The following is a 27,980-nucleotide window of genomic DNA, read 5'->3' as shown; positions in this document are numbered from 1 at the left end:
CCTGCAGCTCATGAGTCTGGCTACAGTCACTTCTGCAAGTGTCACAGAGGTGTCTGGTGACCATTTCTCTCTCTCATCTCACACTCAACTAATGGACCGCTTTGCCCCTCCCCTCCTTTTCTCCATCTCGGACTGGGAGGTAGTGAGAGGAGGAGAGGAGGCAACAGCCCACCGTTCCCCTGGGCCCTTCTACACGGCTCAATAGCTCAGCTCCTGGATGGGATCATAACCCTGAGTGCTGGCCAAGAGAAGAGCCGTTTCTCCTCACTGCAGGGTGGAGATTCCTCCAGGAGAACAAACTCACTCGAACCCCACCATGGCTGAGCGTAGGGTGGTCCAGATTGTGATTTTGCTTCTCGTCCTGGTTGCACCAGCCCTGAGCGGATGCCCAAGCGCCTGTCGCTGTTCCTTTGCCATGCTGCAATGCCTGGAGTTGGACGGGATCACCAGCATCCCGGCGTTGGCGCCACAGGAGAGTGAAAACGTCACTGAAATGTAAGTTGAGTTTGGTGTACGAATCTGTTCGATGAGCTTCTTGATAAAAGTTGCTGAGACTTCCGAGGAAGTTCAGTGCGGTGCTCGATCTTGCGTGGAGATGGAACAGGTGGCGAGTTCAATCAAAGTGATTGGCCTTCATGAATTTTCATGGAGAAATCTGGGCATTTGGATGTATAGTTTGTGCATGCGTTCCCTGGTTTAGCCTAGAGGGTTTTTTTTTCTTTCTGGCAGGCCAATCTAATTGTCAGACCTGCATTTATTGCTTTATAGTACATTTCATTTAATTAGTGGAATCAGGACCTAATGCACTGAAAGCAGAATTTTCCCAAAACAAGGAAATCCTTGGAAACTAATCAAGGGCTGGAGGGAAAGTGGCCTGGTACTTTGTGCTGCTGAGCTTCTCTTTAAGTGCCTTTAAGAGTGTCAGGTACATAATCTATTCTCGGAAATGGTGAGAAAAACATCTCAATGTTCATGTGTGTACAGTCAGACAGATGTTTCCCAGAGGTGCGCGTGTTTTAACATTGATACCAAGCCTTGCAGGATGTTGCACTTCATTCAGAATAGTGTTTATATGATTATGGCACTTATGCGTATAGTAGGATAATCACCACACCTCTTACAATCTTTATCTCACTATGTTTCATGCGTTCTCTTGTTCTCCTCCCTTCAGTGTAAATAATGCAATGTGTAATGGAAAGAAATGCTAGATTTATTATATCTAAAAAGCCACTACTTTTACAATACCAATAACAACATCCACATCATCTCTACATAGTAACGCTACATCTTGTTTTCTTATCAATTATGTCAATTGAAGCGTTTTATGCAGTCAGTGTTTTTCTTATTATTAGTGGTATTTAGATGTGTGTTACCTTGATAGTGTTTGTTTGGGTCACAATGTGCACTTCCCATATCTGTGTATCACTCACAGATCCTGGAGATTTTTTTTTTTTGATGAACTGTACACCATCATGTGCCTTTCCATTGTACCACCTGTATCATTATGCTCAAGAGGTGTTTTTAGAGATCATGTGCTCAGGATCTGGTTCACTTGGTGGCCTGGAAGAGATGAGACAAACAATACATTTAAAAAAAAAAACTTGGTTCAACATAGTAAGCAGGGAACGTAAAGGGAACCTGGGTTCAAATCCCAATCTAATATCATGTTCTAATAAATCAAGCTTAAATTTAAGCTCCATGCGATTTCATTACACAGAAAAGAGCAACTTTGACATTTTGACAACTCCTGTTTCCTATGTAGAAAAATAATGCAATATGAGATTCAAGCAACATGAGAATGAATAGATGGCAAAAAAGTGCAACTCAAATGACCCCATTTTCAAATGAAAATGGCTGATTTCTGCTATTTCTTTTAGACAAACAACCAAATTATAAGAGATTTTATTCTTGGAAGTTGCACTGAAATCAGCGCTTCATTCAATAATTAGGATGATTCAATAATATGTATATAGAACAGCTAATAACTGTAAAGTATATGCAATCGAACAATGTCTGACGTCATCACTGTATTTTATGGTAAAGTTCTGCACGGCTGCCATTGTTGTTTGTCTCTCAAGTGTGATTCTCTGAACTCCAGTGGAGTCTCTACATTTACTACAAGCATTCAATCAATAAATGAGAATGCTCTTTCACCACGTGTTTACACAGAACACTTTGTGCCCGTAAAAACGCAGCATTTCGCTGTATTAGTGAGACGGGCACAGTACAGAGGAACAGCACTTCTACCGGGGAGGAAAACAAGAGACCATTAACTTCATACCAGCGGCAGAAATACATCATTCATCATGCTGTAAATTCCATTCTGCGAATTGCTTGTGAATGCCCCGCTGAAAACAATAGATGAAATATTGCCCACTCGACTCGATTCAATAAGCCAAAGCAGTTTGAGATGTCGTCCCACCTGCTCTGTAATTGCATTATGGCTCTCTGGGTCAATCAGACGCTAATGAATATCTGTTTGTGCTTCTTGAACACAACTGGACCGAATCACAGATCAAAAGATTCCAGTGAAGTCAGAAGAAATGTCTTTAGTTATCAGCATCTATATTTGAAAAGATTATTTATGTACAAGTAAGAAAGGATATAAGGCAGGGTCATTATTATCAGCATGACTGTGTGTATATTCAATGCCTCACTACACAATAAAACACTAATTTAAAAAAAGAAACATTTCAGGGCCATATTTCAGCATGGTACAGTGAATGCAATAATTTGCACCTGCTTTATTATGCATTGACAATGAAAGGAGCACTACAGAAATCAGGGAATGCATCATATGAAATTGAATTTTATATGTACTTCAACATCATATGAGTTTGTCAAGATGGTTTATAATAATATTTCTGATATTAGTTCTGTGGTTTACTTGGCTTTTGCCAATGCCAAGTGCTGCTGCCAGCAGACACTGACCCACGGGATGAAGTTTTCTAGATGATTAGAGACTAAAAACATGGTAACACCATGGTACTTTCTGTTAGTGCATATTTTAACTATACTACTTTGTTGCATTGAATTATGGAACAGCTGAGTTTAAGCATACATCATATGAAGTGTCTCATTTGAAAGGCTGCATCCTCTGCATGCGTCATAGGATGTCTTATTTCAAAACAGTAACCATTATTAAAATTAATTTGGAATGTAGTGCAGCCTTGAAATGAGACATATAGACTAGCTCTATATAATTTGATTCTGAGTTCTCATTCCTGGAAGTACAAGTACTGTTCAGTAAAACTGCTTGTGTGGAAATGAAAAAGTAATCGATTTCAAAATACTTCACTGATGGTGTTTATGCCCCATAATAATGGCTGCAAGGGCACAAAACTATTTAATATAGGCAAACTCACAGAGACCTGGAATCACACACTTGAATGAAACAAAATTCAGGAGTCTTAGAGTGGAGAAGGAACAAGTTTCTTCTTGCTAATTGTACTCAGGTGAACATGACTGAATTTAAATATTTGTACAACAAAAAAAATTAAGAACAAATGTCATTATGTGGCTGCATTTTCGTGTTTCTCAGTATTTCAACAAAGCAAGATCATTATATGAAAACTATTTTATTTCAATATATTCCTGATTGAATAGGATATTCAATGAAAAATAATGAAGGATTGGGAATAGATGAGATCATGAAAAGGAGGCGTTACATACCAGATCTGAGTCAAGTGGTTGGAGGGGAAGCGTTGAAAGTTGAAGATGGATTTGTGGCATAATCTGAAAAGGAAAGTCTTTTTAGAGATGAAGCAAGTTGTTGCATTTGATCATGCAAACAAAATCAGAAATAATGTGTACAAGTGAAATATATCAGAAACATATACTAAACAGTTTCAGATTTGAAATAATGACATTGAGCATAAATATTAGAACATTGTTTTAGTTGAATTTCAACCTGTTCTTTCATTTCAACCCTCTAGCTACATAGAGAATCAAGCAAACCTGGAGAACATCACAGACATAGACCTCGCCAACTACAGAGAACTGAAGAACCTGTAAGTATTTAAGACTACAAACGATGTACAAGATTCAATAAAGATTAAAGATCATTTATACAATACTGTCTGTATATTTTTTTATGTTTTACAAAGAAGTCTCTTCGTTTTTTGCTGCTTCATATTTTTGTGGAAGTAATAATTTACACAGACAACAAAAATTTGAACGGTATTCAAACTTCTCATATTCAAAAAGTCAATTATCTGGCTGACTTGTGTATATATTTTTCAGGACGGTCACAGATTGTGGGATGGTGTACATCTCTGAAAATGCCTTCCAGCATAATTTCAAGCTGCAGTATGTGTGAGTGTTCTTTACATATACGACTGGCCTTCCCACAATACACTTGGGTCTCGGGGCTTGTACCTGTCAATCACTTCAAATCCTCTACCCTTCTGATGAGTGAAGCTGCTTTATTGGTCTCAGGCGGTAAAAACCCTAGACACATTTAAAGTTAGTTAGCAACTGAATGACTATTAAGGAAATCATTTTTACATTTCACTTCCAGAAATCATTTAATTGCATTTATTTCCCCTAATTAAAAAGAAATTTGCAGAGATTTGATGTTCATGATCATCAAGGGCGTAAGAACAATCTGAAAATTGTGTTTGGTGGGATGCGGCAGACATTACAAAATCAGCTTGGCTCTTGAATATTAATTGAGTGACATGACATCCAGTTGTTCTAATTCTGTCAATATTTATTCATTTTCTTGTCATTCCAAACCTGTATGCTGTTTCTTTTCTGGAATTTTAGGAGACTTAAAGGGATAGTTGAAGGTAGCCATTGACTTCCATAGTATTTTTTTCCCCCCATACTATGGAAGTCAATGGCAATCTTTAAAACGTTTTGAATTCAGTGTCCATGTGGAATTTATTTATTTAGCTTGATCTTTAATCACCATGAATTATCACTAGATGGAAAAAAATCTCAAAATATAATGATCATTTCCCAAAAACTGGGGGGACAATCATGTTTTTTTATTGCCCTTGATCTCATCCAAATCAAAAGCCTACAACAAATCAAACTTAACTTATACCAAGAAATAGAACCTCCACAACAAGAAACCTTAATAGAATAAAACAGATATATAGTAACTCAATACCTAAAAACAGAAGCATAACTATTTTTAATCATGCATTTTAGGGCTAAAAGAGCCAACGTCTATTCCCTCCTGAAGGGAAGATTTCTAATCACAGCATCAACAAAACACTAATGATATTAGCAGAAAGGTTGTTGACCCTTATCTCCACTATCTTGTAATCGTTATCTTCCAGTGTGTGCGACATGCCCACTGTTGTTGATGTGGGGGAAAGCGGTCACAGGAGGGGGGGAACGGGGGGGGTTCTGGGGAAACATGAGAGCATATCCAGCAGTCACCTTTTACTCGCCCACTTTGGCGTATTATTGACAACTGATGCATAATAAATACACTCCACTAAGGGTCCATTATCACGCAATCAATATTTCACAGAGGGCTGTGCGGAGGACCAGATGTGTCTGTAAGCTTCAAGTGGCGGTGGGGATGTACAGTATGAAAAATCATAAGTATAAACGAGCCTATCTTTTATACGCCTGATCCATCCTTTGCTTCGGTTCTTTAAATCACACCCCTCCCTTCGACGCCAGTATGAAACGGCAGCTGCTATTCTCAGACGCTCTCTCCCAACGGTAGAATCGAGCTGTAATAGATAGGCCCCGATGGCCGACCCATCTGACATGAACTTTTGGGAGTAGGGAAAACAAATATTTGAACCCTTGCTGGCCCCCATTAGCCCTGCCACAGAGAATCTATATCTGCCAAGCCGTTATTGTCCCCATCGTTTGTCATCTCTCTTTATTTAGCTTTTGATTTCAGCTTCCGTCTCCTCCAGAGGTCTCGCAAAATTCAATGAAACAAGACGACAAATATCTCTGAATCAGAAACCTTTCAGTACAAAAGAATGATGCAAAAAAATTCATCAAACTATGTCTGTTGCCAACACACAGGCCTTCAAAATTCACTCTCTCACACTTGTCAAACCTGTTCTCTGTGAGAAAGAGAGAAAATCACTCAACTAATTAAGCTTGAGTCCAGTTGTCAGCCAATACAGAGAGATGCGTGCCAGTGTTATTTAGAAATGCAGTGCTACTATGAAATATTTTGCTGCATTGAATCTTGTTATAGTGCCATTAGCCACTGCACATACTTAACGATTTGAACAAGCCCTTAATCTTAAGTAGGCCTATAGGCATTTACACATAACACGCAAAGCACATCTCGAGACCTTGAGTTTTTGTTTTGTTTTTTTGCTTCACTAACCTGTGTTTTTGTAACAGCAAAAACGCGAGATGCAGGCTAGTGGAACGGAAAAAAAGGGAAAGGTCTAACTTTTTTTTTTTTTTCTTGAGCCCCATGTATGCTGTGACATGCATGATACACTGCGAAAGACGCAAAGCGGTTAAAAACGTCCGTCTAGTCCGTGTTTACATAAAACAATGTTTCAAACCAATGGACTTTTTTTTTTAGTGAGGCGAAAACCCTCCCCTACACGTCTAAAGATGCGTTTTTTAAAAAGTTGAGCTTATTTGAACTTGAGTGCCGCTTGAATGGCGTGTTGTGCACGAGATGCTGCAAAAGACGCGAGATGCGAGCGCAATGGTCAAACACATCCGTCTAGCACTGCACGAGTTTACATTGAAAATCTATGGAAAAGTAGCGCAATGGAATGGAAAAATGTGAACTGGCCCTTACTCTTTAGAACATAACACATCCTGTATGTTTGTGCTAATAATTTGAGGTATCTTTCATGTCCATAGGCTGCATAAGTTGTGGTGCCATTACTTTTCCAAGTGATTGTCGACGAAAGATTTTCACCTGGAAAACAATACAGCTGGCCAAAAATCCCACTCACATTGAAGGGTTTATTGGAGCCATACAGGCAGTGTTATTTTAGTATTATTTATATGCTATTATAGTATTTATTAATATTTTGAATTAGCGTCCATTTAACAAAAATCTAGTTGTGTGATAAAATGCCTCAAAACAGGTTAAACTCTCGTATCTGAGCTGCCTACACATCATTTTTTGAAAGAGAATGAGTCCTATTTATTAAGAGTCTATTTAACTATTGTACAACAGAGCCAATAGCATCTATCTTTTGCATATTCTTCTCTTCTTTTGCAGAAACCTGGCCTCTAATTTACTAATGCACATCAGTTGGAGGGTGTTTCATTCGGTCCCTCTGTTGAGTCTGTGAGTATAAACTCCACTCATATACTGCTATGCTGCGATTTACAGATTTACTCTGCTGGCCATTTGAGACTGAACAATTTAAACAATTTACCTCTGTCTGAAAAACTGAAATGATAGATTTAAGGTCCTATGTATGTGTTATTTTGCTGACAGCATGAAGTAAGCATAAGAAATCGGTTCTTTTCACAGAATTTTGAGGGACAATCCACTCACCTGCTCATGTGACATTTACTGGCTTCAGCAATGGCATAGAAAAAGACAAAGCGATATTGATTCTCAACAAAACTGCATCTACAATGGCAACAGCATTCAGCTGGATTCATTTGAAATGGATAATTGTAGTAAGTGCACCTATCTGGAATGAAACATATTTTAAAATCAAGTTTGTATCCCAATTAAATATGCAGAGACAATAAGCAAGATTGATTTCCCCAAAAGTGTAAACGCTGTGACTGTGAGTTTGGGAAAACTGTTTGAAATAAACCATTAAAATGCATCACCTTTCAGTTAGTGAAACAAAATTGTCATAATGGTTACTTTATAATTTTACATGCACTACTGTTCAAAAGTTTAGGATCCTTATAACTAAAATCGGTGAATAATTTTTTTTTTCTTGTTCTGCAGGTGTTCCTGAAGTCAAAATTGACCCTCCGACACTGACCACTCAAGAAGGTGGAAATCTGACATTTACCTGTCTGGTGACTGGAGTACCAACGCCGACTATCCGCTGGAGAACAGAGCACCTACAGTCCAGCTGGACCCTGCAGGTACATGACACTGGCTTCATATTAAAGTATTGAAGCTGTCAATGAAGCATCAATGGAAATTAACCAAAGTGATTTACCAAAGTAGTGCATGTGCCTGGATCAAGATCATTTGTTGGTACTGGAAGATAAAAAAACTTCAAAAACCTTGAAGTATTCATCCTTTGTAAGTCACTTAGGACAAAATTAATACATTAAATCTGGTCTACATTCATCTTTGTCCACAGCAAGGAATCTGGGGGTCAACCCTGGAGCTGGTTCTCCACATGAGGAACGTGTCTTCTAGAGACAATCTGCACAATCTCACCTGTGAGGCGGAGAATCGCGCGGGAATGGATGAAGCCACGGTGCAGCTGGATATCGAATGTAAGTACTGAAATGGTTTGCTCTGTAATTTCGCAACTTTTCTCTCTCACCTCGTATACTGCTATTTTTCTGCCAATGACCAAGGTGTTTAGCATAAATGTCTACCAACACATTTTCAAATCTGAACAGCAACAACAGATGAGATTCTAATGGAAAATCATTTCTGCATACGAGTAAAAAATTGAATTGAGAAAATTTGACTGAGATAAAGTTTAAAATTAGAAAGTCACACTTTGAAATATAAAGTAGCAATTGCAAGTCTTTTATTCTTTTACTCCTCCAGGCATCCATATATTTCATTAACAGAGCAACATATGTGACTCAAACCCAAAAGTTATTATGAAATTTATCTTGCCAAACAACTAAGCCATGTTCAAAGTGTGAAACCCATTTGAGGTTCCTTATTCCTTACATTTTTGTATTATTTATACACTATTATATATTTTATTAATATTTTGAATTAGCTTTTTTGTTTATATATATATATATTATGGAGCCCTGCACATGACATACGGACAAAAATATATATTTATTGTAAAAATTCGTTCTCTCGTTTTAAGTAAATTGTGCGCATATATAATAATTTGTTCCCTCCATTACTAATCACGGCCACGTTATGCTTATTCATTCACTCATTTTGACTGAACTAAAACAAGGAAACAAATTATTATATCATGCGCACAATTTACGTAAAACGATGGAACGGATTAGTAAAACGTTCTGATGTATTAGTAAGTCGTGGAAGCGATTTATGAATTTGTAGCCATGATATTTTTCCCGCATGTTGTGCGGGCTCCATACTTCTTAGTAGCCTACATCAAGTTAAACTTAAAGAAAATGAGAAATGTCGCTTTGGCAGCTAACTTAAATACAATAAGTTTAATATTTTATATTCTATTATTGTCACGGTTGTGTGGCGCACGAAAGAAGAAGGTTAAAGTTCAAAACAGTGTTTAATAACATCCACTAGTAAATCCAACAGAGAACAAAGCAATAATACAACATACCATAGATGAGACCCAACAAAGACAAGGAGAACACACATGAACTTATATACAGCTGAAAACAATGATGATTGACTACACACATCGAACTGAATGACGAAATCAAATATGTAACCATGACAACAAACTAGAGGCGGGAAATAGTGCAAACCGGAAAAGTCCAAATTGGGTGAAACTGTGACAATTATATTTCAATTCGATTTATTTTTTATTTTTATGGTTTAAGTTTAGGTTTTAGTTAACTCTAATAAGCCTATTTATTTTTATTTTTTATTTCAGTTTTAGTGCTTAAACTTATTTCAGTTAGTTGCCAAGGCCATTTTCATTTAGTTTATGTTTTATTTATTTCAGCTTTATAGCTTTAATTCAATTTAAAATGTAAGTGTTTGTACATTTTAGTTAACGATGATAACCCTGCCCTTCACAGAAGCAACAGCATTGCAACGGCCGGAATTTTCCATCAGAAATCCTCCCATATGACGCACTCCACACCACAGCAATTATCACTGTTTATCACCTCCTCTTCAGAAAGAAGAAAAACAGTGCTTGACTTCAGACAAATGTATAGCCATCAGGGGAGCGATAATGACTGTCAGGAAAATGGGATGATAACTGTCTTCAGATCTTGTTTGTTCTCTACTAATGGATTTCTCTCCCCCATAGTCCGGAAATATAATTGTGAGGACCGATTGGCAGATAGCAAGTGTGCTAGTTGCCAGTCTATCAGAATCACGTGACTGGTGGACAACGGCTCGTCGCCGACCACTGCTTAATTAGCTCTTAAATTAGCAGGCCGGTTATAGCCACAGGTGCTGCCACGGCATAATTCTGACCCGAAACATCTTTTATTAAACCCAGACGCCAATCGATAATATAATTCCCTAGTGTTGGTTATGCCTTAGTGTGCTGATGATGAAATTCACCTTTGGTCATGTACCTTTACCGCAACCCAATTAATGGATTCAGTGATTTAATTCCTTTTGATTACCACAATTAGTGGAGTTCAAAAATGGCTCAACCGTTAACATCGGGCCGGTGTAACGAGGACGGTTTTTCAAGCGTGAACTCTAGGCCATGACACAAATGACTGTGATTCTCCGTGCGAAGCACTTTCTGAAGGAAGGGTCACGGGTTAAGAGCACTGAAATGGTAATGAAGCAGCGACCGGGTTGTGCGCATCAGCATGTTCTCCCGGCTAAAAGAACCATTTCCTGTATCCCACCTTCACCCGGCTCTCAAGTGCCTCTTGTGGTTAGGTCCCCTAAACAGACAGAGATTTATTATTTATAACAGGTCAACAGGTTTACTGTAAAGATTGAGCACATTGATTCATGGAAAAAATTTTTTATGATGGATGCTCCAGTCATCTGAGCTATTCTGAAGAACAGGTACTAGTTATAGAAAAGCATTATTCATACAGGAACATTATGTGAACTTCTTCAACAGACTTCTTTACAGCAATGGTTTGCGGCAGTTAGCGAATTCAACTTTATGCAAATGAGCAGTGATGCAATGCAATGACTACCAATAGGAATACATACAGTAATCTGCTGCCTGATAGTTGGATACAGAAGCAGAATAAGAGCGGAGACTAGAAACCAACAGCTCACACACACACAGATAATGGATAAATATAATGTACAGTATTCTTAAAATATTCTTTCATTTAATAAAGATAAATACAATTCTTCAATAATTATTTAATTATTTTAAATCCTTATTATAATTCTTTATTATTATTTAATAATAACAATAATAGTAGTACATTGTATTATTGAAATCTGCTTTAAAAATATATACTTTTTAAATAAGAAAGGAATAAGTTCTCATAATAATACAGTATTAAATAGAGATTAGACAGCTAGATGTAAAAAGTTTGTACTTAAAAAAAAGGTATTTGACATTTTATGCACAGGTGCTATCAGTGACAAAAAAAGATAAATGAACACATGTACATATCACAAACAATAATAATAATAATAATAATTCATTTTTGAAATCTACTTTAAGAAAAATAAGTACTCATAACAGAGTAGGGACCTCTGGGATGCTTGTACTTTTAAAAAAAAGCACACATATCACTATCCTATTGCACACACAACTCTGACTTGCATTCTTAAAAGGAAATTGCACATCAAGAGAATGCATCACGTCAATCCCTTTACATTAGTCCAAGATGATATCAAAAGTAATCTAAGTCTCAAAATAGGCAGAAACAATTAAATATCCAATATCGGCTGATATTGTGCATCCCTAATGGACTGTGATTATGTCTCACTGCACACGTGTGAACTCATTCCCCGTCTGTGTGTAGTTCCAGTGCGGATCTTGTTTCTGAGGGACCCAGAACCACAACATCACTGGTGTATCCCATTTGTTGTGGACAGCAATCCTCCCGCCACCATCAAATGGCTGTACAACAACACGCCTCTCATCGAAACCCGCTACACCTACACCGAACTGATCAGAGACGTGACCGATGGCTCCATCCAACACGGGTGTCTGTTCCTCAACAAGCCCACCCATCTGAACAACGGCAACTACACACTCATCGTGGAGAATAAACTGGGTAGGGACCAGGCTACGGTAAAGGGGATGTTCATGGCAAATCCTTTCGACCCCTTTGACCCAGAGGGCATCATTCCTGGTGAGCGCAAATCATCGCACAACATGCATGGCATCGTTCTTTCATTATGGGGTAAACTCCCCTTTAAGAAACCAACTGATGTACTCAGTGACATACCCTCCCCCATTCAGTCTTTCTTCAGTGGAGGTTAAAACATCTGCAACACACACAGAAAGTATCTACACTTATATTTCCTAATTTTCATCATATTGTGTTTGTAGTTGCGTGTTGTCAAGATTAACATGTCCACCCTGTCATTGTGAAATATTAATTAATATAAAAACTTTTCAGAAATTCTAAATAAACATTTTAAACAGTGCACAGTCAGCTTCAACAGTGAATCACTTTGCTTACTGCTGCACACCATGTGCTCATTAAATACTAACTTTAGCCAAAAAATGTCATGGTTCATGACAGGGTGGACATTTGCAACTCCTGAAAATCAGCCTGAGCCAGGCCCCTCCTTCTTCTATACTGGTTAAGGGTTTCTTGAAGGTCCTGTTGTTTTTAAAATGTTCCCCCGTTCTAGTTCACCCATTAAAGCATTTGTCCACCCTGTCATGCCAAGTTCCACCCTGTCATTTTGTTGTCCACCCTGTCATGTGCAACTTTTATGATGAAAATAAACTAATTATTTTAACAAGTTAACAAAACCTTGTGTGTGATTTCTTAATAAACAAATGAGGGCCAGTTAGTATTGTTTTAAAGTTTGAATAAATATCTTTGTTGTTAGATTTTATTTAGAATAGAATGTGCAACTATCGCATATTTTATTGGGCAATACATATTTAAGCAGTAACTTCATTATTATCAAAATACTTTTACCATTAACTAAAATTGTGAAGTCTCAAAGGCACTTTATGGTGATTTTGACCCTTGTGGTGAATTGAGTAATTTATTGTTATAATTTCTCTCCACATGCCAGTCCACCCTGATGAGCCAAGTAAGTTTCTCTAAATCAGCTTCCCGTAGGTCAACGCCCCGTTGTCATTTTCCTGTACAAACACCTAAACATTCCTAAATAACAGATACATTTAGTTGAGAAGCAAAATTACAGAAGATATTAAGTCTTGCTTTATGAACAATGTAGCCAGCCTGTGCTTTTAGCGCACGCCAGAGTGTGAAATATTCTCCCAAAAACACTCTGGGGTGCGTTTCCCGTACACCTATATCGCTCGCTGCTTAACTACCATAGTACGATGCATCGATGGAGAAATCAACTAGCTAGTCGCGACTGTTTCCCGAAACCGTATGTCGCAAAGTATCGTTCAACCACGTTGGTTTATGACGTCTCGCACGTGGTGGACTAATAACTTATTTTAATGAATCTGTTTGAGATCGAATTAACGCTAGATTTTGTCATATAAGCTACAGACATGGCATCTGAAGACCATTTCTAATTTTTCTCAGTTATTTTGCTTTATTACCAAACTCAATATTTGGCTCGTTCTTACATAGTAGAGCACGTTCGCACATGCGCAGTCTTCAAAAACGGTGCTTTAAATCTCTTGACAAACTAAAAGACGTAAATTACATTTGTATGTATTCTAAATAAATAACACGGGTTGAACTGAATGTCAGCTTGCTTATTTTGCTAAAGATAAGGATTTATTCAGTCTACATCTCATGTAAACTAGAAACTATGCTTCTAACCACAGCTCGAGAGCTGTCGTTCCAACCACACAAGTTTGCGATGCTGTTTGCGAACGTTCGTTGGAACGATGGTTTCGGGAAACACCAAATCATTGAACTATGCTGATAACGACGGAACTTGCGACCATAGTTGGCTAACGATGCTTTCGGGAAACGCACCCCTGGTCTTGTTTCTTTCTTCAGAAACATTTCTCTTCTTGTCATACAATTCGTAGACACTTTTTCTCTTGCGACCCTCAGACATTTTGAAAAAACCCGGTGAGAACGGCGAGCTTCAATGAATGGCTGAAACCGTAGCTCACCACACATATACACCTGAAAGTGCGCATGCGCAGAAAGTGAAAACTACCTAGGGGACGAGCACGTACGACGGCCTTACGTAAACATATCACCAGAATGATTGACAACTAGGAGGACCAATAGTCTTGATGATCCACCCGGAAAAAGAAAATCCTCCACTATACCTTTAATTTTGATACATTTAATATTTAAAATCTTAAATGATATATTTGACCTATTATGCTTTTTCACATTTTAAACTTTCTGAACTCCATAAAACGCCTCGATTTTAGTCTTGAGTTTACTTCCGGGAACAAACATGCCACAATATTCCTCATTTAAATAATTCAGAGCGCACTGCACTTTTCATAAGGAGGGACTTCATAGAGACAGGAACTAAACAGAGCGTTACTGACAGACTGGGAATAGAGGACCTGCAACAATGGAGAATAAGTGAAAAATAATGTGTTTTGAACATTTAACATGGAAAAAACAAACAAAATCAAGGGCATAAGGGCATAATATGCTTCAAAACTTAATAATGTATCTTGATTTAAAAATGTTTAGATATTTGTACTGGAAAACAAGAAAATATATATATTTTTGGCAGTACTGATAAAGTAACATTTCATTAAATGTTTTAACCTTAGCAGTTCCCACCAACCAGTCAACGGAGACGGAGAAACTGGAGACCAGGGTGTTTGGGGTACGAGATGAGTCACATATGATCCTGTTATTTTTTTACATTCTTGTGTAAGTGTTATCGCTCTAATTCTGTCAATTTGCACATTCATAGGTGTCAGTAGCTGTGGGTCTTGCTGTGTTTGCGTGCACATTTCTTCTCATCATGGTTGTTGTCATCAATAAATGTGGACAGCACTCCAAGTTCGGCATCCACCGTAAGTTATTCTTTACTTAATGCACATTAATTGTGCGAGTTATTCCATATTAACAAACATTTTGCTTCCTAAACCTTGCTTTGCACTGCTCTGAAACCATTTTCATTTTCAGCTGGTTACAAATCCCTTTCGCTGTTCAACCACTGAAGTTTTCATTTTAGCATGTAACACTCATTTTTCACAATCAAATGAATTCTCGACGGATCCCATTAAGCCTCACCCTGCATTCTCATTAAATATCCTGTTTTGCTCGAAAATGTGTTGTAATTAACATTTCATGGTGACTTTTTATGTATTACCAAAATCCCTTTCAAGGTATGTCAGTTCACTCGACAGTCATATTTCCAATGCCTCCGGGCAGATATTTCGGGCATGCAAGACCAACTTGAAAGGGGAAAATTCTTGCCAAACTCCCATTTAAATGACATATTTCAAATCAGTAGCAAAATCTATCTCAAATGGAAACCAGAGCTTCTAACAGCAGCTGTAGTGTTACTTCTCCATATTGTACACTGCAGTTTCTCCCATGAGTGCACCATCTTAGTATATATGAAGAGTTCAGATGCAAAAGCCTCTAGGTGCCATCTGAAATTTTCTTCTAGAATGATCATTTTTATCAAGCTCATATATTTAAGTTCAGTAATTTCACTTAAATGGCAATGAAAATTACCTATTAATTGTCATTTAAGTGAAATTACTGAACTTAAATATACGAGTTTGATCAAAATGATCATTCTAAGAGAAAATAGAACAGTCTTTGTGAAAAGTCAACAAAACCGGCCACATTTACTTTTTTAATGCATATTGTGCATGTTACTCTTATTTTTGCTTCCTAAACCTTGCTCAGCACTGTTCTGAAACAACTTTCCTGTTCAACTGATGTTATATACATCCCTTTTACTTTTCAAAATCTTCCCACCAACTATCCAATATGGCATGTAATCTATCCAATATGGCCCCACCCCTAATTTTTCCTTATTAAACGTCAGATTATGGAAGTAAAATGGATTGTGTGATTAATTAACGTTATTTCGATTGCTCATTTTAGACATTCTACTAACTATTAGTACCTTTGCAACTACATGTCAACTAACTCTCATTAGAGTATTACTAACTGTCTTCTTAATATCTGCTAACACTTTATTTTGATGGTCCCTCAACAGACATTTACTGACTTTAAGCAACTTTGAAAGTACGTCAACTTATTCTTCTAACCGTAACCTAACAGTCTACTAATACTCTAATAAGAGTTATTTGACATGTAGTTGACAAAGTTACTTTAGTTAGTAGAATGTCAAGAACATAGAACATTATTACTTTTTTTTATTACTGGCTGATGTGACAGTCATGGTCATGTGATCTAAATATAGTGGCCACCATTTGTAGGATTTGTATTAATTTATTTTTTTGTATGCTAGGCTACTAATATGAGTGAAGCCTTCATCTCACGTTATCATTTCATCTGTCAAAAGTGCTACGTTAAAAATATATATATATTTCTCCCAAAATCCAGCTAATGACACAACAATTTTCACTTAATCAGAAAGCTAAATCAGTTTAAGCCTCAAACGAAGATGTTTTGAGATCTTTCCAATGAAAGGGAACTAAACAAACACATCGCAGAAACAAACCAGGTGTGACTCACGCAACAGCGGAAGAATGTTATCGCTAAACAAGAAAGCCGGAGACAGGACATGCCAAAATGACTTTCTCCATTATTATTTTGGAATCGGAATGAGTTCCACATGAGGCATTGTGTTCTTTTTAAGTAACGCACAATAAGGGAGCGAAATACGGTCTCTTTTAAGCTGTAACTTTGTACAGTGTCAGCCTAACAGCTCGGCAAAGTGCTGCCAGGTCTTAATTACAGCATGCAAAGTAAATAGCATCGGGAGCCCCAGCCACGAGCCAGCCATTAAAGAAGAGTGATGGAGCCAGGCTTTTCAGGTCCACTCGCTCCGCTCACAAAGTGCCTAAGTGGACCTGATTGCCTCCCTCCCCTCTCGCCCTCTATTCCCTGCGTTCCTCTTCTCTGCCCAGTCTGGGGTCTCTGCGGTTATAGCTTGAGTGGGTTTTGTGATTTGAAGGAGAGGCCTTTGCATTTAATTCCGCTTCCTAAAACTGAGGTGATTTGCTTCGGATCAAGTAAACATTCTGTTGATGCTTTTTTTGTGCGTGGAGTAACTTGTACAACCCAACATACTGTACATACAACACAACATACTGTTAGCTGCTTGGGAACCACTTTCTGTCCGTGTGTCCACAGGTTCGTCTGTTCTAGGCACTGAGGACGATCTGGCCGTGTCTCTCCGCTTCATGAACTTCGGGGCAAGTCCTCCATCTTCAGATGACAGCACGCTGGATTCTGGCTTGTCCAGTTTTGTGGAAAACCCGCAGTATTTCTGTGGCATCATCAAAGACAAAGACATGTGTGAGTGTCTCACAATCCCATGATAGCGCACAAGCTTTCAGCATGCTGATTCAGTTTGTACTAAATTAAAGTGATTATTTCTTTGTATTTTTCAGGTGTCCAAAACATTAAAAGAAAAGACATTATTTTGAAGTGGGAACTGGGTGAAGGAGCTTTTGGCAAGGTTTACCTGGCAGAATGTGCCAACCTTTGTCCTGATACTGACAAGATGCTGGTTGCTATCAAGGTATGATCATGCTTTAGGTTATCATGGCTTCTATTAGGGTTAGGGTTATTTCATGGTTTCATTAAATGTTACATTTTTCTTTATAATTTAATTATATATATATATATAAAAGCTATATTATACAGCTAAAATATTTAACTCCATGGCAGCTATATGCATATAAACAGACTTGAACAAGAACAATGGCAGCAATGTAAAACATTACTGATTGGTTAGTAATTTTCAACCAATTCCTCCTGATTTGCCCAAGACTATCACAAGTTTTCACAATGTATATTAACAAGCTAGATAGCTAGAAACCACATTCAATACAACCACAGAAAATTTATGTTTGCAAAGCAAAGTTGTTATTGATAACTAAAACTATTTTAAAACATTTTTGTTAATTGAAACAAAATAAAATATGGATGAAAAACTTAAATTAATTACAAAAATAATTACAAAAATTACTCAAACTGAAATCTACATAGACTAAAAGCAAAGTTAAATAGAAATATTTAATATATTATTTAAAAAACTATTAAAAATGACAAATAAGCACACCAAAATTACTAGCATTACCTAAAAAAAAATGTAAATTAAAAAAAAAAATGAAAACCAAAAATAAAATTAAACACAAAATATCAATAAATAATACTAAAATAATACTGTTGCAAACCATTAAACCAGAGTTGAGCACCATTCAAAATTTAATTGAATTTAAATTTAAGTAGCGAACTGGATGAAGAATTGGAATTGGAATGTGAGGAAGTAGCATTAAAACAGATTTAAATTACAAATGCAATTTACATTTCATTTCCCAGAATGCATTACCTTTGTTGCTTTTATTGAAAGTATTCAGATACTTTTTTGGGGCACCGTATGTTCACTGAACATCTGGTTGTCTTCACGTGTAGACCTTGAAAGTTGCCAGCGAGTCCACCCGACAGGACTTCCAGCGCGAGGCCGAGCTGCTCACGGTGCTGCAGCATGAACACATAGTGCGGTTCTACGGTGTGTGTACAGACGGAGAACCTCTGGCCATGGTGTTTGAGTACATGCGACACGGAGACCTCAACCGCTTTCTAAGGTCAGTCAAATAACCACCAGCCACTCACAGTGAATTAACTACAGTGCCAACAAAGTGGTGTAGCGGTCAGAAACTGGCCAGCTGAAAGAGTCTTCAGAGACAGAGCTTTTATCCACATTTGCTGTCTTAGGGCAACCTTAAAAACACACAAACTTGTTTCTTTGGACCATTTTGCCAAAAGCATCTAGGAAGTTAACTTGGGAGCAGGGCTTGACATTAACCGTTTTGCTCACCAGCCACTGTGGCTTGTGGTTTTCCAAAGTTACTAGCCACCCAGCATTTTCACTGGCCTTTGGCATCGATACCATGGGGAAAAACTCCCATATAGATATTTTTTTATATTATGCCATTATTTGCTGTCACTTTAAGACCTGTCGCACGGATCCATTATACTCTTACACATCTGTTTTCTTGCTCAAATGTTTACGTTCATTTAAAAAATGACTGACTGTGTTTACGGGAATACTCGCCAAGACCGGCATTTCTTTTACATTATTACATATGTGTTTGATTGTTTAAGTGCAATAAGCAGCGAAAAATAACTCAGTTTAGTTCTGAGAGGCGGCTTTATGCATGCACACTTTGGGCGAGAGCACAACATCTGCGGGAATGAGAAAATGATGCGAAGTTCAAGCCCTGTAACACCAACAATATTCATCTGGATTAAAATAAAACGAGTGAGTGAATGGAGGCGAGAGAGCGAGAAAGCTCAGCTGGTATCATGTATCTATTCTGCGGAAAATGAGTATTGGAAGTGTTTCATATATGTGACCCTGGACCACAAAATCAGTCATATGGGTCAATTTTTTGACATTGAGATTTTTACATCATCTGAAAGCTGAATAAATAAGATTTCCATTGATGTATGGTTTGTTAGGATAAGACAATATTTGGCCGGGATACAACTATCTGAAAATCTGGAATCTGAGGATCTCCTTTAAAGTTGTCCATTTATGTTGGCGACTGTGCTGCATTCACTCACAAAAATAAATGTTTAACATATTTACAGCAGGAAATTTACAAAAAAACCTTCATGGAACATGATCTTAACTTAATATCCTAATGATTTTTGGCATAAAAGAAAAATTTATAATTTTGACCCATACAATGTATTGTTGGCTATTGCCACAAATGTACTCGTGCAACATGTGACTGGTTTTGTGATCCAGGGTCACATATTTCAGTATCGATATATATCAAAAAATGTATTAATTAATAATTATTTCAGATGCCTTTTTAAAAGGTTCCAATTGAAAAATGTATACAGTATTTTATATATAATTCAACCCGTCAAAGTGGCTAGTAGGAGTGACTGCGTTACACGCCACTGCTGAAATACACCCGCATTTGGTGTGTGTGTGTTAATGTAAAGCCCTGCTTGGGAAAAATAGGACACAAAAAGTTTAGTATACCCTCTCAAGAGTTAATAGTTAATAATCTGGCATGCTAGTCAACTTTCTGCATTTTCTTTTGGGCTTTCATGTTGCATGAAAAGTTACATCAAATTCAAAGCCTTTCATTTACCATATTTCCATCTACATCTACTGAAACTCAATGCCCTAACTGAGTAGAAGAGCGATGGAGCCCAAATGCGGATCCAGCTTTGTGATGCTCCAGTCTTAATTAAGATGTAAAGTTCACTGAAGTATGAGGTGGCTGATGGGGGACTGACTGACCATATGTCCAGCACAGCTGAGTCTCGGTGCGTAAAGATCCAGTCTGTTTGCCAGGTGGTTGCTGGGGCCAGATTGGGAGTGGGGACAAGTGAATGTTTGAGGGGGAGATGGAAATCGCATTTTCACGTGTATGGATGTGTCTCCAGTCTCGGTTGCAGCTGCCCCATCCTGCCACCTGCCTGCTAAACTAATAGGGATCACATACTAAACCTCAGAGCAGAAAAGAAGGCAAGCGAGTGGCAGAGAGTTTGCATGCGTATATTAGGATGAATGGAGACAGTGGTTTGCTCATTGAGGCCTGACACGCAAGGCAATGGTGCTTGTGCTCACATTTAGCAGATGTTTTTTTTTTTTATCCAATGTAACTTAGAGTACACTTACAACAATCTAGAGTTTGCGCAAAAGCATAACAGTATAATTAAGGCGTTATAAACGACTTTTAACCACTACAACCTTAAAAATAAAGGTTCCAAAAGGGTGTTTTCGCTGTGATGCCATAGAAGAACCATTTTTGGTTCCCCAAAAGAACCTTGAACAGTTCTTTAAAGTTTTTCTTTATTAGTGTGAAAAATATTTTAATAATCATATCTTTAATAACCTTTTTCCACTATAAAATAACCTTTTGTGCAATGGAAAGTTTCCAAACACGTCAAAGGTTCTTCATGGAACCAGAACCATCGATACCAATAAAGAACCTGCATTTTTCAGTATAGGATGTTGCATACTGCCTATTATTTAATTATTATTTTTTTAAAGTAGCACGTGAAACAACATACAATCAATGTATAGTGATAAAAAGTAGCATGCTACATTGTTGTCACGTTGTCATCCAGTTATGTTGTTAATACACATTTTTTTTACTTTTCATTCAATTTTGCTAAAAAATGTCTAGCCTTTAAGCAGTTTGATTAAATAGTGTGCCAAGATTATGGTTGTTGTCACTTCCAGTTAATTTATTATGGTGGAAATAAAGTACTGCGGGAATTACTCCAAAAACCTGGAAATAAGTTAGCATAATTGAACTTCCAGTTCCATCGTCCAGAACATTTTTGAATGGATTTTTTGTTAAATGGCTGAAATAAGGTCTGTGGTTAACACAAGTTCAGGATGTTTTCATGTTTTATTCAATGACATAAAATACATCAATAATACCCCACACAATTTTTCTAAAACCTTTAGCATGTTTTGAAAAAGGCTATCAAGTGGCTTGATGGGACTATAGAGGTTGTAAGGGACATTAAATGTCATTATTATTTTCTGCAATAATCCAAAAGCCAATTTAAACAATCCTTTAGCCTTTTTGTTGAATCTCATCCTCAGACGTGACGCCCACAGTCCGCCGGCTGATTTTTTAAGTAGTCATCTGATTGGTTGAATTCTACAGGATGTCCAGGAGACGTGTGTGTTGCGTTCTTTAACGGTCCATTCTTTTGCTATGATGCCAAACCCCCTCATGAAAGAAGAAAGCCGTGGTGTTTACAACTGTGACAATGAGCGCTTATCAGGGTCAACTAAACGCTGGATTTTCAAAAGTTTAAGTTTGTAAAGTTTGCGGCATAGACTCCTTAAAATATGTCCAAGATTTTACAGACCATTGTAGGAATATGAACGATACATTTTCACAAAACATGACGCAGAACAAAAACTGTGAATGGTTGCGTTACATGTCAGTCAAACATCCTCTTGGGCGTTCCTTGGCCAATGAAAGCTGCTATAAAGTGCAGACCTTCTTCCGTAAGTCTGAAGGTCTGGCTGTGCGAGACTAGGGTCATGCTAACTTGTCTGGTCTGCAAAAATATGTAATTTTTGCAGCACTCTGTGGAGGATCAAGTAGAGTGCCTAGCATTGTGGGATACAGTATTCCACATACACTTTTATAAAGGTTCTTTATTGGCATCTATGATTCCAAGAAGAACCATAGATGCATAAAACACATCCATAAAACCTTTACATTGCACAAAGTTCTTTATAGTGTAAAAAGGGTCTTCACACTGAGAACTGCTCACTGAAAGGTTCTTTCTAGAACCAAAAATGGTTCTTCTATGGCATCACTGCGAAAACACCCTTTTGGAGAGTCTAGTGTGCTTTTGAATGTGTACTAAACATCTAGAACAAGTAGAAATTTCACATAACATGCACATACTGCAAAAATAGAACACATCCGAAATCTCTTTTCTCAGGTTAATGTTTTTAGGCAGCTGTGTTATAATGTGTGTCGTGTTTGTACAGGGCTCACGGTCCAGATGCTCGTATCTTGGACGAGATGAAGGTTCCTCTGATGGGTCAGCTGACCCTTCCTCAGATGCTCCAAATCGCAGCTCAGATCGCCTCGGGCATGGTGTACCTCGCTTCCCTTCATTTTGTCCACAGAGATCTGGCCACCAGGAACTGTTTGGTTGGAGAAGGGCTGGTGGTGAAGATCGGGGACTTCGGGATGTCCAGAGACATTTACAGCACTGATTACTACAGGGTAAAACATTTCATAGCAATATCAATGATGTTACTCGAAAAACTGTAAAAAGTCACAGATCATTGGTCTTTGGTGGGAAATATCTACAGTACATTCATATTGAGATCTCTCCCTTTGGTATATGCAAATTTGATTACAATTTGAGAAATCATAGACATTTGAGAAACATTCAAAACATTTGATACACTAAAGAGATTGTGATTTTGCCTTTCTTTCCTTTTAAGTTTTTGTATATTTACCAACAGCAGAGATGTTTGATTGTAATTTGTTCTCGTTCACGCCATCAGGTCGGTGGGAGGACGATGTTGCCCATTCGCTGGATGCCGCCAGAAAGCATCATGTACAGGAAGTTCACCACGGAGAGTGACATCTGGAGCTTCGGAGTGGTCCTTTGGGAAATCTTCACCTACGGCAAACAACCGTGGTATCAGCTATCCAACAGTGAGGTACAGTGCCACATATAATGTCAACCATTTATGGCTGCGTAATTGTACCTATTTAAATGTCAAACTTATTCACTGTTGAGCGTTTAAAACAATACAACCACAAAAAAGTTTTTTAAAGGAAAAGTTTACCTAAAAATGACAATTCTGTCATCATTTGTTGGTCCTGTATGGATGGAAATCAGAAATGTAACAATTGTGGGTCCAATTGATTTTATTAATGATTCTTTTAGTATTTTTAAGGATAAAAATAGTAAACAATGCTATTTTGCACATTTTATTTTTCAATCAAAGTTGCACTGGCATTCAAAAGTTTGGGTTCAAGTAAGATTTTTTTTTGAGAGAAATTGATAGTTTTGTGCAATCAGGATGCATTAAATTGACCAAAAGTGACAGTCAAGACCTTCATTTGGCAGTAAATGACTCCTGTAATGTTTACCTGCAATGACAGAAGTGATTTAGGCTGTCTGATGGCATCAGTGCTGGTCAGTGAGCTAAAGCAAACAGACAGAGCTATTCCCAACCTTCGTCGTGATGTGAACATCCATTTTGGACTGGATCAGACTGTGCTCTTAAGCACTTATGAACGAGAAGATCAATAGATTTTTTCGGTTCCAGAGTGATCCAGACCTCTCAGATTAGGCACCAAAAAGTGGACTCTGGTGTGACCACAACTGCACTATTACGCTGGAGAGGCCTCTCTTCTTTCAACAGAGAGGTAGATCACTTTCCCGCCGACTCGATTTTAATCCGATTAAACCTCATCTTCGCCTTGGGCCGACGTTGTTTAACCTTGTTAACCTAATCCTTCCCGAGCCATGATGGACACAGCTAATTATCGGGAGCCTAATTGTACAGGACAGAGACGGATCGTTCGTGACTTTCCATCTGCGAGGAAAGAGGGTGCCAGACTTTCAAAGGGGTCAATGTGAATTTTTTTTAATTTATTGCAGTGATTGAAAGCCCATTTCAGAATGATGTTGTGTGGTGCTGACAGTCTCTTCACCTCATTTGATTAAGAGGCAATGCTATAAGGGCTTGAAGTCACTGGCGTTTTAAATAGCCACCAGGAATAGCCATGGAGAAAAGAAAGTGAATCTTTACAGGCAGCTGCTGCCTGTAGAAAATGAAGTAAAAGGGGTCATATCATGAGAAATCAAATTTTCTTTTGATTTCTTTTTATTGAAATACATGTGTACCTAATGCACTACGAAAACATGCTGTAACTATTAGAACTAAAAAATTCCTCCACACTAAATTAAAGAGCATTATTGACACAAAGCTACAGGAACGGCCCGTTCTGAACATCTGAATACATTATTACATGACTGCCCACATTTACATGTCAACAATCTCTATTCTATATTTGAAGAGGATGCTTGTGTTGGAATTTTAAAGGTAAAGCTGCAAAAAAAGGAAAGTTTAATTCAAAAGGTCAAAGAGAAGGTAGAAAATATGTTTTAAATAATAAATGTTTTTTGTGAAGACTTCTATGAACTTCTATAGGTGACCTCAGGAAATAATAAAAGAATTAACAATAATTAAAAAATATTAAAATTACAATTTTTAATAATCATATATAAATGTATGCTATGAGTGTGTGTGTGCTTTTAAAGGGGTCATAAAATACATACAAAATAATTATTCAATTATAATTGTAATATCTTAGTGATATTATTAATGAATTATTAATAATTACGTTTAAGTGTCTGTTATATGACCCCTTTGAAAGCATTATATATCATTATATATATTGATTTATAATAATAATAAAGAAAATAATTAAATATCCAAAATAAAAATCATTTGATCAGTTCATGAATGATTTTTGTGCACAATTTTTTTGAATTACTAACATTAAAAGTGGACCTTAGGAAAAAAAAAACAATAATAATAATAAAATACGATATAAAAATGAAAACAATATATATATATATAGTATATATAATACAATAATTTAACAATAATAATAAAAACAAATTATAATGTCTTAATATATTACAGGCATAATATTTATTAAATATTAAAAATATTGAATAATACCCTGCAGATTAAAATACCACTATAACCATCTTAACCATTTTTGGCAGTTATCTCATTGTAAATATGAAATATTTCCCCTCTTTCCAGGCCATTGAGTGTATCACGCAGGGACGAGAGCTTGAACGGCCACGTACCTGCCCAAAGGAAGTGCACCTCCTCATGCAGGGCTGCTGGCAGAGAGAACCACAGCAGAGGCTCGTCATCAAGGACATCTACAACCGCCTCGTGGCCCTCGTCAAGAGCCCGCCTGTCTATCTGGACATCCTGGAGTAGCAGCACATGGTCCTGCACGGAAAAGACATGCTTCTGATGGCAGGTTGTTTGGGCTGAGGAGGAAAGTCAATGGTGGGTTGAGGACAGACAGAATTCACAAACTGTCTCAGATGTGCAGTATGAACGTTTTTGCGGTGTTTGTTGATGTGTACGTTTAATCCACTAAACGTGTAAGATTGTGTCCATGTGTTTAAATTTGAAATGGACTGAGTAAATGGACAGTGGATCCTTTGAACATGCATTAATGGAAATTGCTCATGGATCTTCATGACTCAACCCTGAAGAGACACTAGATTTTCTATATAAGGATACTGTTGTCAAGGTCTTGTAATTAAAGTTCATTAAAGGTGAAGTGTGTCATTTTCAGATTATTATTCAAGACATTTTAGGCTTATTTCCCCATAAATGTAAAAACGGTGGCTCTGTTTATTTGAGCATTCCGCCCAGCCTGACCCAACAACAGTTCCTCAACCAATGGCGTGAGTTTGGGGGAGGGACTTACTGTTTTGTCTGACCAATGGGAGACGGGTAAAGTGAAAACCAGGGCCTGTATTACAGAATCATTCTAACTTAGTAAACAGAATGTTTTAAAATCTTAAGTCAAGAATAAAGATAGGAAGTTTCTGTAATATATCCTGGTCATTATTTTAGGATTTGCTGCTTTAATGGCACACACATTACATACTTCACCTTTAACCATCATGTGCAGTTTCTAAATAATGTGCCCCCCAAAACAAACACTCTTTAGTTGTTGATTTCCACGTTGTGCCAAGCTGACTGCATTTCTTTTCAATGTCTTGCGATTATGAATATATTACATCAACATGTTATGCGTGATCTTCACATGCATGTATTGTACATCTCTCAATGTTTAACAGCAACTTCCTGTTATGGCTCCAGAGTTCTGCTTTATTTCCTAAACCAGAAGCATCAGCAAGGCCAGCAACTACACAACAACAGTGGAAACACTCGGGCTGTGTACGGAATGTAGTATTAACATACTGCATACTATTTTTTAATCGAAACAGTATGTTTTATGGAACTGTAACATTTTCAAGCAGTAGTTTGTCACATGAATTGCATGCTTTAGGCAAGACACTACAGGTGAATATGGCCATTGTAAACAATAGATATCACCGTTCTTTCCCTAGTTTATTAATAACAGTAGGCCTACATTAAGGGGCTGTTTACACAACATCGTTTTCTAGTAACTTTTTATACGTTTTTGCAGTTCATTTACACGACAATGGCGTTTTGGCGCCCTGAAAACACAAGCTTTTGGAATTGTGTTTTTCAAAATGATACCGTTACAGTCAGTGTAAACTACAAAATCGTGAATTTGTGAAAACGGTGACATCATGTGCACACGCATTACATGTTCATTCTATAGACCTTATGTACCAGAGGAACGAGGGCGCATCTTTAGAATATTGTCTTTGAACTTTCGTTTTTGTGGTCGCTCTGTATATTTCTATGGCATTGCTGTCCAGGAGTAATTAGCTGGTGAAATGGATTTACTTCATGTAAAGTTAACGAAAGTTATCATGAGGACTGTAATGTTTAAAGCAGATGTCTTAACAAATGTCAATAGACCGGGAAGATTTTAAAACGAGCTGTTCATTCATAAATACGCAAGATCGCTGTGAAAATACAGACCGGAAGTCAAAAGACAACGAGCGCAGCGCTGAAAAGGGGCGGGGCTACATAAGGTCTATAGGCGTGTACTGTTTCTTTACACAGTGACATCGCTAAATACTAGCAGCAGAATACAGTTTTTTTTTAAATCATTTTCGTGAACGGGGATTGTTTTGACAATGTTGTCGTCTGTATGCGAAAAAAGCACGTTTTTTGTACATTGTCAAGTAAACATACCCAAAGAAAATTGTTTTGTATAACCAGTTTTATTAAATGTTATGCTTTCCAAAACAGAAATATGAACATTTGATAAAGCCAAGTTCAAAAATGTTTAATTTTGTTGATTTGAATTAAAGGTTTTTACAGAAGGGATTTTGGATATCTCTTGAATAACTCAATAAATCCGAAAATACTGTCAACAGCCAGAAAAAAATAAAATAAATAATATACTGAAATTATATGAACAAATCATCTGTAAAATCATTCATAATATAGATAGGAATAAAACTGTAAAGTTTGCTGGATGTAGTGCAACTCAAGTGGAGATTGCAGGAGAAAAAGTATTTTAAATACATGTATTTAATTTACAATAAAAATAAACACTTAAATGCAAATTTTTTATGTTTTCTTTTCACTTATCTGAAGACGACAAGTTACGAGAGCAAAATAGCCCAAAATCTTAACTGGAAACCAAATCTCACAGGAAAACGTAACTATTTTACAAAGTGGTGATTTTGTATGAATTTGTACGATGCGAAGCATATAAAAATGTACGATTTTCTTCTCCCTTAACCCTACCCATAAACCCAACCGCCACTGGGGCGTCAGCAGATCATACGAAAACATACGAATGAGATTGTACGAAATACGAATTAGC

General features: G+C 37.3%; 1 protein-coding gene across 4 annotated transcripts; it reads left to right on the top strand.

The window, feature by feature from the left end:
- Positions 1-27,965, top strand: ntrk1 (neurotrophic tyrosine kinase, receptor, type 1). 4 transcript variants are annotated; one of them, XM_084384657.1, is made up of 17 exons: positions 1-495; positions 3,936-4,010; positions 4,243-4,314; positions 7,178-7,246; positions 7,436-7,587; positions 7,871-8,013; positions 8,238-8,376; positions 11,695-12,027; positions 12,932-12,949; positions 14,592-14,644; positions 14,735-14,837; positions 17,104-17,268; positions 17,364-17,494; positions 18,391-18,563; positions 22,469-22,709; positions 22,997-23,155; positions 25,283-27,965. In XM_084384657.1, the coding sequence occupies exons 1-17, from the start codon at positions 317-319 to the stop codon at positions 25,466-25,468; spliced, it is 2,391 nt and encodes a 796-aa protein (XP_084240783.1). In that variant the 5' UTR covers positions 1-316; the 3' UTR covers positions 25,469-27,965. The 4 variants fall into 4 exon arrangements, with proteins under 4 accessions (XP_084240783.1, XP_084240782.1, XP_084240785.1 ...); XM_084384656.1 differs by having other exon boundaries at positions 14,589-14,644; XM_084384659.1 differs by lacking the exon at positions 12,932-12,949.
- The last annotated feature ends 15 nt before the right edge of the window (positions 27,966-27,980 follow it).

The sequence above is a fragment of the Rutilus rutilus genome (genome assembly GCF_951802725.1).
Source record: "Rutilus rutilus genome assembly, chromosome: 17".
Lineage (NCBI taxonomy): Eukaryota > Metazoa > Chordata > Actinopteri > Cypriniformes > Leuciscidae > Rutilus > Rutilus rutilus.
This window is presented reverse-complemented; position numbering and strand designations above follow the sequence as displayed.

What these genes read in the sequence shown, in the direction of transcription:
- ntrk1 (XM_084384656.1), top strand. Translation starts at nt 317, where the DNA reads ATGGCTGAGCGTAGGGTGGTCCAGATTGTGATTTTGCTTCTCGTCCTG. An exon ending in AGTCCAGCTGGACCCTGCAG is followed by an intron (nt 8,014 to 8,237) that starts GTACATGACACT and finishes CTTTGTCCACAG; the next exon opens with CAAGGAATCTGGGGGTCAAC. An exon ending in AGATGCTGGTTGCTATCAAG is followed by an intron (nt 17,495 to 18,390) that starts GTATGATCATGC and finishes CTTCACGTGTAG; the next exon opens with ACCTTGAAAGTTGCCAGCGA.